Source organism: Trichoderma citrinoviride (genome assembly GCF_003025115.1).
Source record: "Trichoderma citrinoviride strain TUCIM 6016 unplaced genomic scaffold BBK36scaffold_11, whole genome shotgun sequence".
Classification (NCBI taxonomy): domain Eukaryota; kingdom Fungi; phylum Ascomycota; class Sordariomycetes; order Hypocreales; family Hypocreaceae; genus Trichoderma; species Trichoderma citrinoviride.
This window is the reverse complement of record NW_020194719.1, coordinates 128438-142356: the sequence shown is the minus strand read 5'-3', so window position 1 is coordinate 142356 and position 13919 is coordinate 128438. Positions and strand designations below refer to the sequence as shown.

General features: G+C 57.0%; 2 protein-coding genes across 2 annotated transcripts; both read right to left on the bottom strand.

Moving 5' to 3' along the window:
* Positions 1-23: 23 nt before the first annotated feature.
* On the bottom strand, positions 24-2864 carry BBK36DRAFT_1123905 (hypothetical protein; the record flags this gene model as incomplete). The annotated part of the gene is made up of 3 exons (XM_024891116.1): positions 24-962; positions 1008-2533; positions 2675-2864. 3 exons carry the CDS (start codon positions 2862-2864, stop codon positions 24-26), a joined length of 2655 nt encoding a protein of 884 aa, XP_024747415.1.
* Positions 2865-4563: 1699 nt separating this feature from the next.
* BBK36DRAFT_1178217 (hypothetical protein) lies at positions 4564-13437 on the bottom strand (the record flags this gene model as incomplete). Its single annotated transcript, XM_024896122.1, has 3 exons — positions 13227-13437; positions 6884-13139; positions 4564-6782 (listed from the first exon to the last, which is right to left on the bottom strand). Exons 1-3 carry the CDS (start codon positions 13380-13382, stop codon positions 4564-4566), a joined length of 8631 nt encoding a protein of 2876 aa, XP_024747414.1. The 5' UTR covers positions 13383-13437.
* Between the last annotated feature and the right edge of the window lie 482 nt (positions 13438-13919).

The window sequence follows — 13919 nt, the reverse complement described above, 5'->3', positions numbered from 1 at the left end:
CCGACCCAGATTCGTAAACTTACTTACTTGACCGTACGCTCCACCAGCTCCCGATACATGGCCTTGACATCGTCAACATCCGCCCTCAGCTCCTCCACCAGCTCGCTCTTCTCCCCCAGCAGCTCCAGCGTGGTCTGGTACCGCGTGTCCAGCTCGGCCACCTCCTTCTCCAGCTCCCGCACCCTCGCCGTCGCCGCCTTGGCCTCCTCCAGCTCCTTCATCAGGCCCACCATGTCCGCCCTCGCCTCGTCCCGCTGGCTGCACACCCGGGCCATCTCCTCCTTGGCGGCCACTCGTTCGGCCTCCAGGCGGCGGATCGCGGCGCTCATCCTCTCCACCAGCTGCACGGACGGCCCCGCCGCCACCGTCGACACGGAAATCATGTCCTGCGCAATGTTCTGAGGCGAAGAGGGGGCTGTATCGTCGCTGATCCCGTTCTCCCTATCCCTCTCCGTTACGGAGGGGGGAATCGCGGGAGGTGATCCCAGGGGCGGCTCGAGAGGCGAGAAAGGCGTGGGAGGAATGGATCCCGTAATGGACGACGTCCCTGTCCCTGTACGAGTCGGCATGTGCGGAGGCCGCCGAAGAATGCCGAGCCCTTCTGTTGCGTTATTGTCCGCGATGCTCACGGGCGTAGGGGATCGTCGTATGCGGCTGGGGGGCACGGACAGGCCAACAGCCTCGGAGCTGAACGTCCGCGGCACGGAGAGCAGCGGCGACTCTGGACGGCTCTGCATCCGCGATGTCGCCCCTGCGACCTCGTCGACCCACTGCCGTCCCGACTCGTTCGAAAAGCTTCTGCTCGCTGCTCGCTTCTCCTTGTCGAGCTCGGCGCGGACTTGTTCGAGGGCCGCTTCTGTGGCCTTGGTCGACTTTTTGAGGGCGGCCAGCTCCTCACGGCAAGCCTCCAGCTGCAGTTGAGCGTCTTGCAGCTCATCTTCCAAGGCTCTGCTGCGTTTGGCCTATGAGGGGGAAGATATCACAGTTAGCAGGAGTGTTTTGACAACGGATGATGTATGAGGATATCCAGTTAAGCTCACCGCATCCCGCGCCTTCTTACGCATCTCCGACTCTCGGCGCTCGGCCTCGTCCCTCTCCCTCTCCAGGCTCGTCGTCTTGGCCATCAAGGAGGCCTCAATGCCCTGCCAGTTCTGCCTGGCCGTTGCGTACTGGGACTGCAGCGTCTCAATCTGCCGGAACAGCTTCACCTGGGCCTCGCCGCCTGTGCCTGACGCGGCCTCTTCCGCCGTCACCCGCACGACTTCCAGCTTGCGCTCCATGTTCTGGAGCTCGAGCCGTAGCTCGGCTTCGATGGCGCTGCCACGCCGGATCGCGCGCTCGTGCTTCTCCGCCCATTCTATGGCGTCCAGTCGGGCCTTTTCGCTCAGAGCCTCCAATTCGGATTTGAGGGCGGCGTTGGCCTCCTCGAGCTCCTTCTGCTTCGCTCGCTCTGCGGCTATCGCCTTGCTCAGGGCATCAGCCTTGGCAGCCTCGCCTTGCTCCTCTTTGGCCTTGACTTCCTGCTCCAGCCGGCGAATGGCCGCGTCTTTGCTGCTGTTTTCCTTCTTCAGACCGTCAATCTCCTTCCGCAGGGCCGCAGTGGCCTTGATCGCCTCCTGTTGCCGCCTTTCCTTCTCTTCATCTCCGTCCAAGCGTTTGCGCAATGCCTCGGCTTCCGAAGCCGCCTTGTCCCTCGCTTTCCGCGCCTCGTCGAGCTGCTTGTCCCGCTCGCCGATTTGCAGCCGCAGCGTCTTGATCGTCGCTCGGTACTTTTGCTCCGCGCCGGCCAGTTTCTGACCCTCCTCCATCAGCAGCGCGATCCGCTCGTCCTTTTCTGCTAGTTTCTTCTCGAGGCTGCCGGGAGGAGCCGAAGATGCGGCCTCTTTTGCTGCGTCGGCGGCCGTCTTGGAGAGGTACTGGAGCTTGGACTGCAGGGAGTCTATCCGCTCGATGTACTCTTGTATCTCCTCCCGATGCTGCTTTTTGGCCTCCTCAAGTTCTCGGGCCAGTTCGGACACGTCGACGCCATTTTCTACCACTTCCGTAGCTCCATGACTGGGTTCTGTTGAGGCTCCGTCCTTGCCTGGTGGTAGCGAAGCAGTCCCGTCTTCTTTTGAGGGCGCCTCTTCCGACTCTTGTTGTACGCGAGGCCCTGACGCCGGGTCCTTTTCTTTTGCCTCTTCGGGAGCTGTCTGCACCGCAACCTCAGCGGCCGTATCCCCGTCCGTGATCGTGATCGGTATCGGTATCGTCGTCGCCGTCGAAGTCGTAGAGGTAGCAGTAGTCGCCGAATCGGCAGTCGTCTGCGTGGACTCGGCCGCGGTCTCGGTCTCAGCCTGCTTCTCGGCCTCCGCCTTGTCCATCGACGGCCTCTCCGTGGAACTCCGACTGGCTACATCGACAGAGCTGCGCGGCGAGGCGCTGGCCCTATCGACGCCCGCCGCCGTCGGCGCATTCTTGCCCGCCATGGCCTTGGCCAGCCTCGCCTGCAGCCGGTCATTTGCGCGATTCGTCGACGACGCTCGGGAGTTTGCTGGGACCATGTCTCTTGGTTAGCGGAACTATGTCTCTTCTCAATGCTCCCTTCCCCTCCCTCCAAACTCCACCCCCTCCTCCTCCTCTGATTCCCCAGCACTTCTTTGCCCTCCCGTCTTGTAGAGCGACTTACCAGCACTCGACGCCTTTGCGCTGGCTGCGCTTGTCGTCGTCGTCGTCGTCGTCGTCGTCGTCGTCGCAGCAGGTTGCGCCGCCCCCCGATCGTCGTCCGACTCGGCCAGAATCGTATCCAAGCGCGACTCAACTCCGGCCACGGCCTGCTGCAGGAACGAGCCCCATCGCGACGCCCCCTTGCCGGACGCAGCCATGGTTCCAGTAGATCACCCGCAGGTTCAAGATGCTCTCGTGTGCGTTGAGAAACAAGAAGATCAACCGAGGATTCGCTGCCGCTTCGCTAGTATTCGCTTTTTCCCCCTCGGCCCCTGGAGGCACAAGGGCGTTAAGATGCGGGACAATATGGCGTATGCGTAACACGTTTCCCCCCCTCTGTTCGGTGATTTTTCTTCCTTTCAGGCCTCCTCTCGTCTTCGTCTTTCCCCAACCAAAACTGGCAATTGATGTAAGGTAGTCGGGCGAACAAAAGCCGGGTTGCTGGACCCCCAAGCGCTTAATTGACGTTAAGCCTTGAGAATCCGATCCGGCAATCTTCCAGCTTCTTTCCGGCCCCTCTTTCTTCCCTCGTACTCTACAACATGCCACCCTTTCCTCTCTCTTTTTGCCGGGGGTGGATGAATGTAGTATCAAGTGCTCCTCCGAGGTTTCTTCTGGGGAAAGCTGACACGCGTACAAAGAAACACTGTCCGGTTGCGTCTACTACATGTACTTAGTACGAGGTACCGCTAAGCTGTTAGTTTGGGTCATCTAATCAATCTGCTAGCACATATCCGTAGTATGTACTGCCTACTGCCTTACTAAAGAAATATAGTAGACCGATGCTAGATAGATCGTGCGGTGTCCAGACTATCATGATGACATTCACAAATGCTCATGAACCCCAAACATTCCTCATTCATCAGACACTGCCACACACTCTCTCTCCATATCAAAGCTCTCACTGATCGATATCCTGCTTCTCCAATCTGTCCAAATTACGTTATCGACAACACACAGCCAAGGGTGGGGAACAACCGCACTCCTCCAACCTCATCCGTCCAATCCAACGTGCAGCAAATAAAAACCAAACATATCATTGCATCTGCATCTGCTCTGCTTCTGCTTCTACTACCTACTTGTACTCCGTGCCACGGGTTCTTTTGCTCTCGCCAGTACCTCCCATCCAATGTCCCCTCTACTCAGCCGCCTCATATACAACCTACCATCGTCCTCCGTATACTTCAACGCCATTGACTCGATATCGACCGTATAGCCTCAACGGCCCGTTTGCCCGATACAAGTATTACACCCAAACCACAAAATTGCGCTACTGCACAAGGCACATCTTCCTTGGAATGACAATTGATGTAATTCTGCGAGCCAGAGACTCGATAAAAAAAATCTGAGGGCTACCGGAATACCCACCTGCGCATATGCAAGATAAAACAAACCCAACGTATGCGAGGCAATTTGCAGCATTCATCATCTCATGACTAGGGATACAAAACAGACACCTCCGTTCCAAGCAGCCAGAATCCCAAAAAGAAATTTCCTCCAGCCCTTCGTACATTAATCATATCAACGTCGTCAACGAACAGGGTAATGAAAAAGCAAACCGAAACAAACATCTTCTCCATCTTACACTGTGACAAGGCGGAGATGACTCAAGATATCCTGGATGGACTGGCTTCCATGCAGGGCGTCTCCGAAATCCCGGAAAGAATCGGCAGACCTGTAGTACTACTAGGTATGATTCGGCATGAGATATTCATCGTGAAAATCGACAAGACAACAGACAGATGACAAAAATCGTGAACAAGGGACGAAGAAATCAGAGAGAGAAGAAGAAGAATCAAGGGAAAAGGAAAAAAAAAGCCAAACTCGCTCGCTCATGGTTTCATGCGACTCTCAGCTTCAGCCAAACCTCCTCCACCAGCTGCTTCGAGGCGCCGGCTCTGCTGCCGCCGCAGAGTTTCGTCGGCTGCGATGGCGTTCATCGCTGCCCTCAGATGGGCCATTGCGCTTCTCCCGCTCTCGTCGCTCGCGCCTCTCTCGCCGGCGCTTCTCGTCTGCATCTTCCACGGCCACTTCTTCTTGCTTGGCTCTCCGCCTTGCGCGCCGCGCCTCTCGTCGGGCATGTTCGTCTTCAGTATGCGGCATCGCATCTGTCGTATGTCCAGCATCATCGTGATGCGGAGGGGGGTCAGAATGCTCCTTAACCCATGACGACGTTCCGGAGTGTGGCCAAGCCGCCGGAGCTGCTCTCTTGCCGTCACGTCGACGTTCCTTGGCCGGGTAGACATGGTCATCCGTCGTCGGTTCGGTATATCGACGACTGCTCTTCCTCTGCCGGTACGCTGCCGCCGCCGCCGCTTCTTCCTCAGCAGCCCTTGCGGCACGTTTCGCTTCTCGTCTACGCTGGCGCTCAGCAGCTTCATCATCGGTTGGATCGGCATGCGATCTGCGACGCTGCCGCTTGCCTGCTCTCGCAGCCTCTTCTTCTCGCTCCCTCTCCCTCTCCCTCTCCCGCTCCCGCTCCTTCTCCTTCTCTCTTTCTTTACGAAGGCGCCGCTCAGCCCTCCGAGCCTCTCGCTCGTCCGCCGCGCGCCGCTCCTCTTCCTCGCGCTGGCGAGCAGCACGGCGTTCACGCCGGGCCTCCTTTTCTTCAAGTTTGCGGGTCTCGCTATCGTCTCTGCGCTTCCGTCTCCGTTCGCGGTCCTCAGAAGGCCGCTCTGCTTCTCGCTCTGACTTTCTGGTCTTCCGGCTTGATACTCGAGGACCTTCTCGATCAGTGTCCGCCATAGGCACATCAAAGTCTACCCCCGTCTCAACCTTGGACGCTCTGGGTGTCATGAAGCCGCTGAATAGCCCAGACAGCCCGGTCTTCTTGGAAGCTGACGTTCCTCGCCTGTCTGGCCGCTCCGGGCTGGGAGGCTCCACTGGGAGAATGTCCTCATCGCGGGATCTTTTGCTTCTATGTCTCTCGTGTCCGTGAGGCGCGTGGGCATCAGCGTCGGCATCTGCATCGAGAGCGCCCGTCATGACAATATCCTCATCATCCTGGGGCCTGCGAGATCTCCTCTTTGAGCCCGATTTGTCGAAGCCGAGAGTTTTGGCCGCCTTTGACGTCAGGACCTCTTCTGGAGGGGGGGAAGCAAGACCGTGGGTATGGACGGAGTGTCTCCGGGACGGCTTGCTGCTCCCATTCATACCCGGTCGCTTCTCCTTTTCTCGCATTGACATTGATCGAGTTGGGGGGTTACCGCTGAACATTCCCGAAACTCGGTCTCGTCCTGATGATCTTGACGGCTTTTCCGATCGCTCCACCCTGTCTGAAGTGGAGTCTCTGGAGGACGTCTTTTCGAGTGCCCGTCTGGACGACTTTTCCGACTTGTGCTTCGACGATCTCTTCTCTTCCCTTTCCCTGCGTGGAGGGGATTCCACCGCGGGCCACTTCTCCTTTTCTCGGCTGGATCTCGACCGTTCTTTTCTGGACGTTTTCGGCTCCGGGGGCGGCGTCAAGGGCGGATCAGGAACCGCAGGTGGAGGAGGAGGCGGCATCGGGACCATTGGAGGAGGAGGAGACGGTACTGCCATATCCTCTCTGGGACGTCGCTTTTTGTGCCGCTTTGCGCTGTCTTTCTCTCTTCTTGGACCTTCATCGACGATGGCAACAATCTCGTTTTCGTCATCCTCGTCAGGGAAGGTACCTGGAACATCAGAGACCCTACGGTGCCTCCTTGGAAGGTCTCTGTCTGCCGCGATGATGGGCTCCTCCACCTTTCTCCGTCGGCGGGTACGATCTTCTCGTGGGGGCTCCCTCTTAGCGGTTGGCTGTTCTTCTACATCCTCTCCATACTGCAAAGCTTCGGTTGCCTGTTCAAAGTTAGCTGCTGGTTCTTCTCTAGCCACCTGTTCATCATCTGCCGCTTCTTTGTCTTGTCTTTCCGCGGGTTCCTCTTCTTTGTCCGAGTCTGATGCCGGTGGGGGGGTTGGTGGATGGGCGGGATCGGCTACTTCTTCCGGTTCTTCATGGAAAGCTTTGAGGCCTTGGGCGATTCTACCGCCGACAGATTTCGGCTGCTCTGAGGATTTCAGAGACGTATCCTCAACCGACCGAGTCTCTGGTTCCTCTGATGTTGCAATGTCAGCCATGAATCCTCAATGCGTCAACCAGCACGCTGGCGGCGAAGCCAGAAGGTGGAACGGAGCGAAGATGTGAAGGAATACGAACCTTTGGGCTTCGACTTCTTGCCGCCTAGGCCCCAGAAGCTGAACGCACCTGATGCGTTGTTCTCCTTGGGCGCAAGCAGCTCTTCAATCTCAGCAGGGCTCAAGTCGAAATCAGGGAACGGTTTGGTCCCTGCTTCTGCCTTTTCCTCCACTACAACCGGCTCCGCTTCAGGTTCGGACGGGAGATCCCGAGACCTCTTGTCCTTCTTGTCCTTCCTATCCTTCTTGTCGTCCTTGTCCTTCTTGTCTTTCTTGGAGCTCTTCTTCAGTTTTCTCGCGGCTTCTTCAGCTTCCTGTGCGGCCTTTTCCTCAGCCTCGCGAGCAGCCCTCATCTCTTCCTCTCGGGCTGCTTGCTCCTCGGCTTCGCGGGCCGCCTCTTCTTCTTCAGCCAGGCGGATGGCCTCTTTTTCGTCGTTGGCATCAATATCCTCGTTGTCATCATCGGCGTCGACATCATCGTCATCATTGTCGTTAGCGTGATCGCCATCTTCAAGGGCATCCTCGTCTCCATCGTCGTCGTCTTGCTTGGCGTTGGCGGCTTCCTCGGCTTCGCGTGCGGCCTGCTCTTCCTTTCTTCTCGCCGCGTTGTCTCGAAGATGAGTCAATCGTTCAGTGTCCTTCTTCGACAGCTTGCCCTTCCTGTCCTTTTTGTGCAGCAGATCGGCCAGTTCCTTTTCCTCTTCGGCGATGGCTGCTGCCTCCTTTGCAGCTTGTTCTGCTTCGTATGCAGCTTGTTCTTCGGCTTTACGAGCTGCCCGCTGCTCAGCGTTTGCCAGAAGCTCGTCCAAACGCCTCTGATTTTTGCTTGACAAGCCCATGAATGAGTTGGCCTTTCGGTCGAGGAGCGCTGCCATTTCTTCCTCTTCTTGTGCGATCGCTGCAGCCTCTGCGGCCTCCTGGGCGGCCCGCTCTTCTGCCTCCCTGGCCGCCTGCTCAGCTTCCAGAGCGGCCTTCTCCTCAGCCTCTCGGTCGGCCTTCTCCTTCAATCGCCTTGCCGCATTGGCCTGCAACTCTTTCAACCGTTGTTCGGCTTTGCTTGACAGGCCTTTGAAGGAGCTTGCCTTCTTCTTGAGTAGAAGGGCAATCTCTTCCTCCTCTTGGGCGATTGCGGCAGCTTCTGCCGCCTCCTGTGCGGCTCGCTCTTCGGCTTCCCTGGCTGCTTGCTCCTCAGCTTCCCGTGCCGCTTTCTCTTCAGCCCGCCGTTGGGCATTCGCCTGCAACTCGGCCAGCCGCTCTTCTGCCTGGTTGAGCATCTTTCCTTTATACGACCTGGCTTTCTTTTCGAGGAGGTAGGCGAGTTCTTCCTCTTCCTTGGCGATCGCAGCGGCCTCTGCCGCCTCCCGAGCAGCTTGCTCCTCGGCTTCCTTGGCCGCTTGCTCAGCTTCCCGGGCCGCTTGTTCCTCAGCCTCTCGGGCAGCCTTCTCTTCAGCCCTCTTGGCGGCGTTGGCCTGAAGACTCTTCAGCCTCTCCTCTCCCTTGGACGACAGCTTCGACTTGGCCTTCTTTTCGAGTAGCATTGCCAGTGCCTTTTCTTCTTCAGCAATCATGGCGAGTTTCTTTGCTTCCAGAGCGGCAAGCTCCTCGGCTTCTTTGGCTGCTTGCTCCGCTTCTCTGGCTGCCTGCTCGGCTTCCCGGGCCGCTTGCTCTTCAGCTTCCCGGGCCGCCTTTTCTTCGGCTCGTCTGGCGGCGTTGGCCTGAAGCTGGATGATTCTCTCTTCGGCCTGATTGAGAAGTCTGCCCTTGTATGCCTTGGCCTTCTTCTCGAGGAGGTACGCCAATTCTTCTTCCTCTTTAGCAATTGCAGCGGCCTTCCTGGCTTCTCGCTCCTCTTGCTCTTTGGCTTCTTTGGCTGCCTGCTCTGCCTCCCTGGCTGCTTGCTCGGCTTCCCGAGCGGCCTGCTCTTCAGCTTCACGTGCGAGACGCTCAGCTTCTTGCCTTGCCCGCTCCTCTTCAATAGCCGCTTCTCGTGCCGCTTTTTCTTCAGCTCGCTTTGCTGCCTTGGCCTGAAGGAGTTTTAGTCGCTGCTCTCCTTTGCTCGAAATGCCCATGAACGAATTGTCCCTCTTATAGATCAGTTCGGCTATCTCCTCCTCCTCCTTGGCAATCGCGGCAGCCTCTGCAGCTTCTGCAGCCTCTCGCGCAGCCCGTTCTTCAGCTTCCTTTGCTGCTTGTTCAGCCTCTCGAGCGGCTTGCTCCTCGGCTTCTCGTGCAGCCTGTTCTGCTTCCTGGGCTGCGCGCTCTTCCGCCCGTTTTGTGGCGTTGGCTTGAAGTAGTGCGAGTCTCTCGTCGTCCTTTCCGAGGAGCCTCCCTCCTCTCTTCACTCTCTTCGATATCAGAGCGGCTATTTCCTCTTCTTCCATGGCGATAGCAGCCGCTCGTTCCTGGGCTTCACGCTCTTGCTCCTCAGCTTCCCGGGCAGCTTTCTCAGCTTCCTGAGCAGCTCGCTCATCAGCCCGCTTGGTAGCATTTTCTTGGAGTAGAACAAGTCTCTCTTCGTCTTTTCTCAGAAGCTTACCGCCTCGCTTGGCCTTCTTTGTGACCAAAGCAGCCAGTTCTTCTTCTTCTCGAAGGATAGCAGCGGCTTGTTCCTCAGCCTCTCGGGCACGTTCTTCTTCTTGACGGGCGGCTTCCTGGGCAGCAGCCTCAGCGTCACGAGCAGCTTGTTCCTCGGCTTCGCGGGCGGCACGCTCTTCCTCCTGGGCTCTTCGTGCCGCTTCCTGGGCTGCTTCGTCTTTCCGTTTTGCGGCATTGGCCTGGAGCGCAACGAGCCTCTCCTCGTCTTTCCTGAGAAGCCTGCCCCGTTTCGTTTTCTTTGCCATCAGCGTTGCCAGTTCCTCTTCTTCTTCCTTGACGACAGCGGCCGCACGCTCTTCTGCTTCCCGAATGGCCTGTTCCTCGGATTCGCGGAGCGCCTGTTGCTGCTCATCATCGACGTCTTCTCCGTCTCCAGCTGGGACGGCGACTGCAGCTTCGGCATCATCCACTTCTTCGACAGTCTCAGCCTGGGGCTCGTCTGGCTCTTGCTCTTTTGCGGCCTCTTTGGAGTCTCTATCTTGTATTTCGCGAGCAGCACGCTCTTTGGCACGCTTTGCAGCGTTTTCTTGAAGTTGGGTGAGTCTTTCTTCTTCTTTCCGAGGCAACTTGTTGTTCTTCTTGATCTTCTTCGTAAGCAAGGCTTTCATTTCTGCTCGTTCCTCGGCAATGATGGCTTGAAGCTCCTCTGCCTCTCGGGCAGCACGTTCCTCAGCTTCGCGAGCTGCTTGCTCTTCAGCTTCTCGGGCTGCCTGTTCCTGGGCGGCACGCTCCTCAGCCTCACGTGCTCTGGCTTCTCGCGCAGCTCGTCTCTCGGCCCGGCTTGCGGTACTCTCTTTTAGGGAGGTAAGCTTATCCTGGTCTCTCCTGGTCAATTTGCCCCTCCTGGCTTTCTTGTCAACCAGCGCAGCCATTTCGGCCTCTTCCTTGGCAGCAATCGCAGCTTCAGCTTCCTCCTCGAGTCTGGCCTTTTCTTCTGCCTCGCGAGCGAGTTCCAGTGCCTTCTGCTCTTCCGCCATTCGATCGGCTTCTTCTTGTCGGGATCGTTCGTCGGCTTCCCTGTCGGCCTTCTTCTTCTCCCTTTCAAGCCTCTTGAGGTCCTTATCGGTCAGCTTGGGCACCTTGTCCGCTTCTCTGTCTTTCGATGATTTGAGCTTCGATTTGGCATCGGCATCTCCTGCTTCATCTTCAGGTTCAGTAAAGTGCATCGAGGGGGGTGTGGGCGCACGGGGAGGTAGAATAGCTAAGGCCCCCTTCTGAGATCTCGACAACGCCTTGCTGGACTTTGTCCAGATGTAGCTGTCGACACCCTCGGCCTTGCCGTCCCTGACCTCCTCTACGTCGTCAGGCAGGACAATCTCACCGGTGGTCTCATCCAAAACTTCCACTGGGCCGCCCCTGAAAGTGGGCTTCTTCTTGCCCTGGGGCGAGGTGTGGTCGGTTGGCTCCTCAATGCCATCAGGCTTCCACGACGAGTCGTCAACGTCTCTCCGCTTCTTATCGCTCTTGCCGATACCCCAAGAGCCGAAGAAGTTCTCGCTGCCGAAAGCGTCGGTCGTGTCCAGACCTAAGTTGTTAGAGTCATCCGCGGACGGGGCCCCTAGCTGAACCAAATCGGCGGTCCCCTTCTTCTTGTCCTTCTTGGAGCCCGAGACGTCTTCGTGCTTGGACTTTTCGATTTTCGAGTCGCCCTTGGACGGGTCAGAAGATGAGCTCTTCTTCTTCTTCTTATCCTTGTCCCCGTCCTTGTCCTTGTCCGTCTCGTCGATGCGTTCTCCCGAAGACTTTGGGCTTTGCGTTTCCGCCTTTGATGACCCTTCCCTTGCTTCGTCAGCGCCAGACCCGGTAATTGAATCACCCTTTATCTTGTTGGCAAAACTCCAGAAGCTCCAACCCTCTTCAGAAGTCCCAGTCTTGGGTGCGCCGGCATTCGTTTCCTCTGGGCCTTTATCGACTTCTGCTTCCTTGGCTTTGCCGTTTGCCACCGCTTCTTTGGCGATTCGCGATGATTCTTTGCCGGTTATCAAAGGTTCGTTCCCACCAAGTCGCTTGTCTTTAGGAAGAGGTATGCGCGAAGCAGGTTTCTCCGAAGCTGGTTCGTCGGATGTTGCCAATTTCGATTTCTTCCTATCCTTGTCCTTGTCTTTCTCCTTGGTCTTTTCCGCCTCCTTCTCCTTCTCCCTCTTGGTTTGCTTTTTACCAGGGTAACCCCAGAGGTCGTCGTCCGGCTCCTTGGACTCGAGCTTGGCTTTTGACTCTGGCTCTGGGACGGCTATGATGTCGGGCTGCGCTAGTTTGTCCCTCTTCTTCTTCTTGTCCTTTGCAGAAGGAACGGAGTCCCATACATTCTCAGAGAGAAGAGCCGCTTCCGCCTGGGCTGCGAATGGCGGAGGTGGCGCAGGGGGAGGCGGCGGGGGAACGGGTATTTGCTGCTCGGACTGCTTCACGCTCTCCTCGGCCTTCTTTTTGTTCTTGCCAAAGCCCCAGCCAAAGGACCAACCCTCGTCTTCCTGCTTTTTCTTCTGCTCCGCCTCCTGCCTGGACGACCCCTTGGGCGGCGGCATGGGGTCTGGCTTCACTTCGTCCTCAACTGACGGGTCGCTTGCTTTCTTGTTGTGTGTCTTTTCGGTGTCGCCTTTGGTGAGGCCGTCGTTCACTCCTGGAGCCGCTGTGGCAGCAACGGAGTTGAGTGCGGTATTGACCTTCTTGCTCTTTTTCTTAGAAGAAGTAAAGCCCCAGAGGTCATCGTCCCCATCTACAGCATTCTGGGGCGTCTCAACTTGGGTTTGAGGCTTTGTCTGTGTCGCATCGGTATCGGCGACTGCAAATGCTACAGAGCTGGACTGCTTCGAGTCGCTGGCGCTCCAAGGATTGGTATCGAGGTTGTTGTTTTTGTCGCCAGCGTCGGTATGGGCATCGTAACCACTCAAGGATCCGCTGGCGGCACCACCAACAAGCGACACCAATTTACTACTCCAGGCCCCAAATCCACTCTTGGACTCGTGCGCGTGCAGCCCAGAATCGGAAGCTTTGCCGCCGTCGTCGTTGAGGTTCACGTCGTGAAGAGAGTCGTCGTCGATCGCGTTGGTTGGAGGATGAGGAGACTCGGTCTCAGGGCCCTTTTTGGTCTTGGTATCCTTTTCGCTGCCTTTGGGAGGCACCGACAAATCATGTTGCGCGTTGTCATTGTTTGCACCCTTGTCGCTATCCCTGTCCCCATCACCGCCACCACCAGCATTAGTATCTCCGTCACCTGCAGCTCCGCCCTGGTCCGCATTACCACCACTACCACCCTGATCCCCACCGCCATTTCCGTCGGGGTTCTGGCTGCCTTCTCTGGAGGGCTCCTCTGGAGGTTTGTTGTTGTTGTTGTTGTTGCTGGATTTGCCGTTGGATCCTCCTCTGTTCTTGTTTTTCTTGCCTTTGCAGGCGACAAAACCGTCTTCAGAGGTGAGATCGATGATTACATTGAGAACCGGATCGTCGAGGAAGCTAGACCGGGGTCGCCTGGGCCGCTCCGATTGGGCCGCGGCTGGTGGATGGAGAGGTTCATCGTGTGGTGCAACTCGGCGAACATTCGAATCGGCGTGATGAGGTCTTATGACATGATGGACGGAAGAGGTCGCTGCGGGTGTTGCATGATGTCGAGAGAGCCGCTGCAGGAAGATGCTGGGCACAATTAGTGGTTTGCGCTGCTGCGAGGTGCATTTCGAGGACGATCGATGCTATGAACCCCAAGTCAGTGCGTTGAACCGAATAGCGAAGCGGCCTACATAACAATGAGCTTTCCCCGCAAAAAGATCGATACGCACCTCTCTACCACCGATCCAAGCTCGAGAGATGAGTTGCAGCTGGGACTGCAGACTGTGCTCATTCCAGAGAGTACCTGGCTTCGGTTGCCTGGGGGTTGGCCATTGGGTGCATCTGTTCCAAGGCGGATCGAATGCCAGGACATCGGCGGCAGCCATTGTGAGAATGGGAGCTGATGCAGCGGCACCGCAACGTCGCAATCATGGAAGCTATGCGTTTCGACGAAGAGCGGACAAACCGAAGACGAGGGTGATTTCAGAAGGGAAGTTTCCCTGTGAAGCTTGATCCCTTTGCAAAAGAAACAAGGGAGAAAGGCGAGTTTGAGACTGCGCTCGCACGTATGGCTTGGTCGGTCGTCTTGTCGGAAATGCTGCACAACAGAGGGAAAAGAAGCCCCCCAAAAGACGATATCATCAACAGATGCAAGAGACGTGGCCACCAGCCAGCGCGCAAATTTGTTATGTCGTCGAAGAAGCTGTCACAGTCGTGTAAGTTGTGGCGGCCCGCTTGGCATTCATCTCCAACAACCGTGATCCACGAGAAGGACAGACAAGGGAGAAAAGGAAAGAAACAACAAACCACGGTACTCACAAGATGAGATGGAGTGTTACTGCACCATGGTGATTGTATTAGCTGAGTCTTCATTTTTTCCCTTGAAACTTTTTCTTTTGTGTGGTGCTACTGACCCGATAATT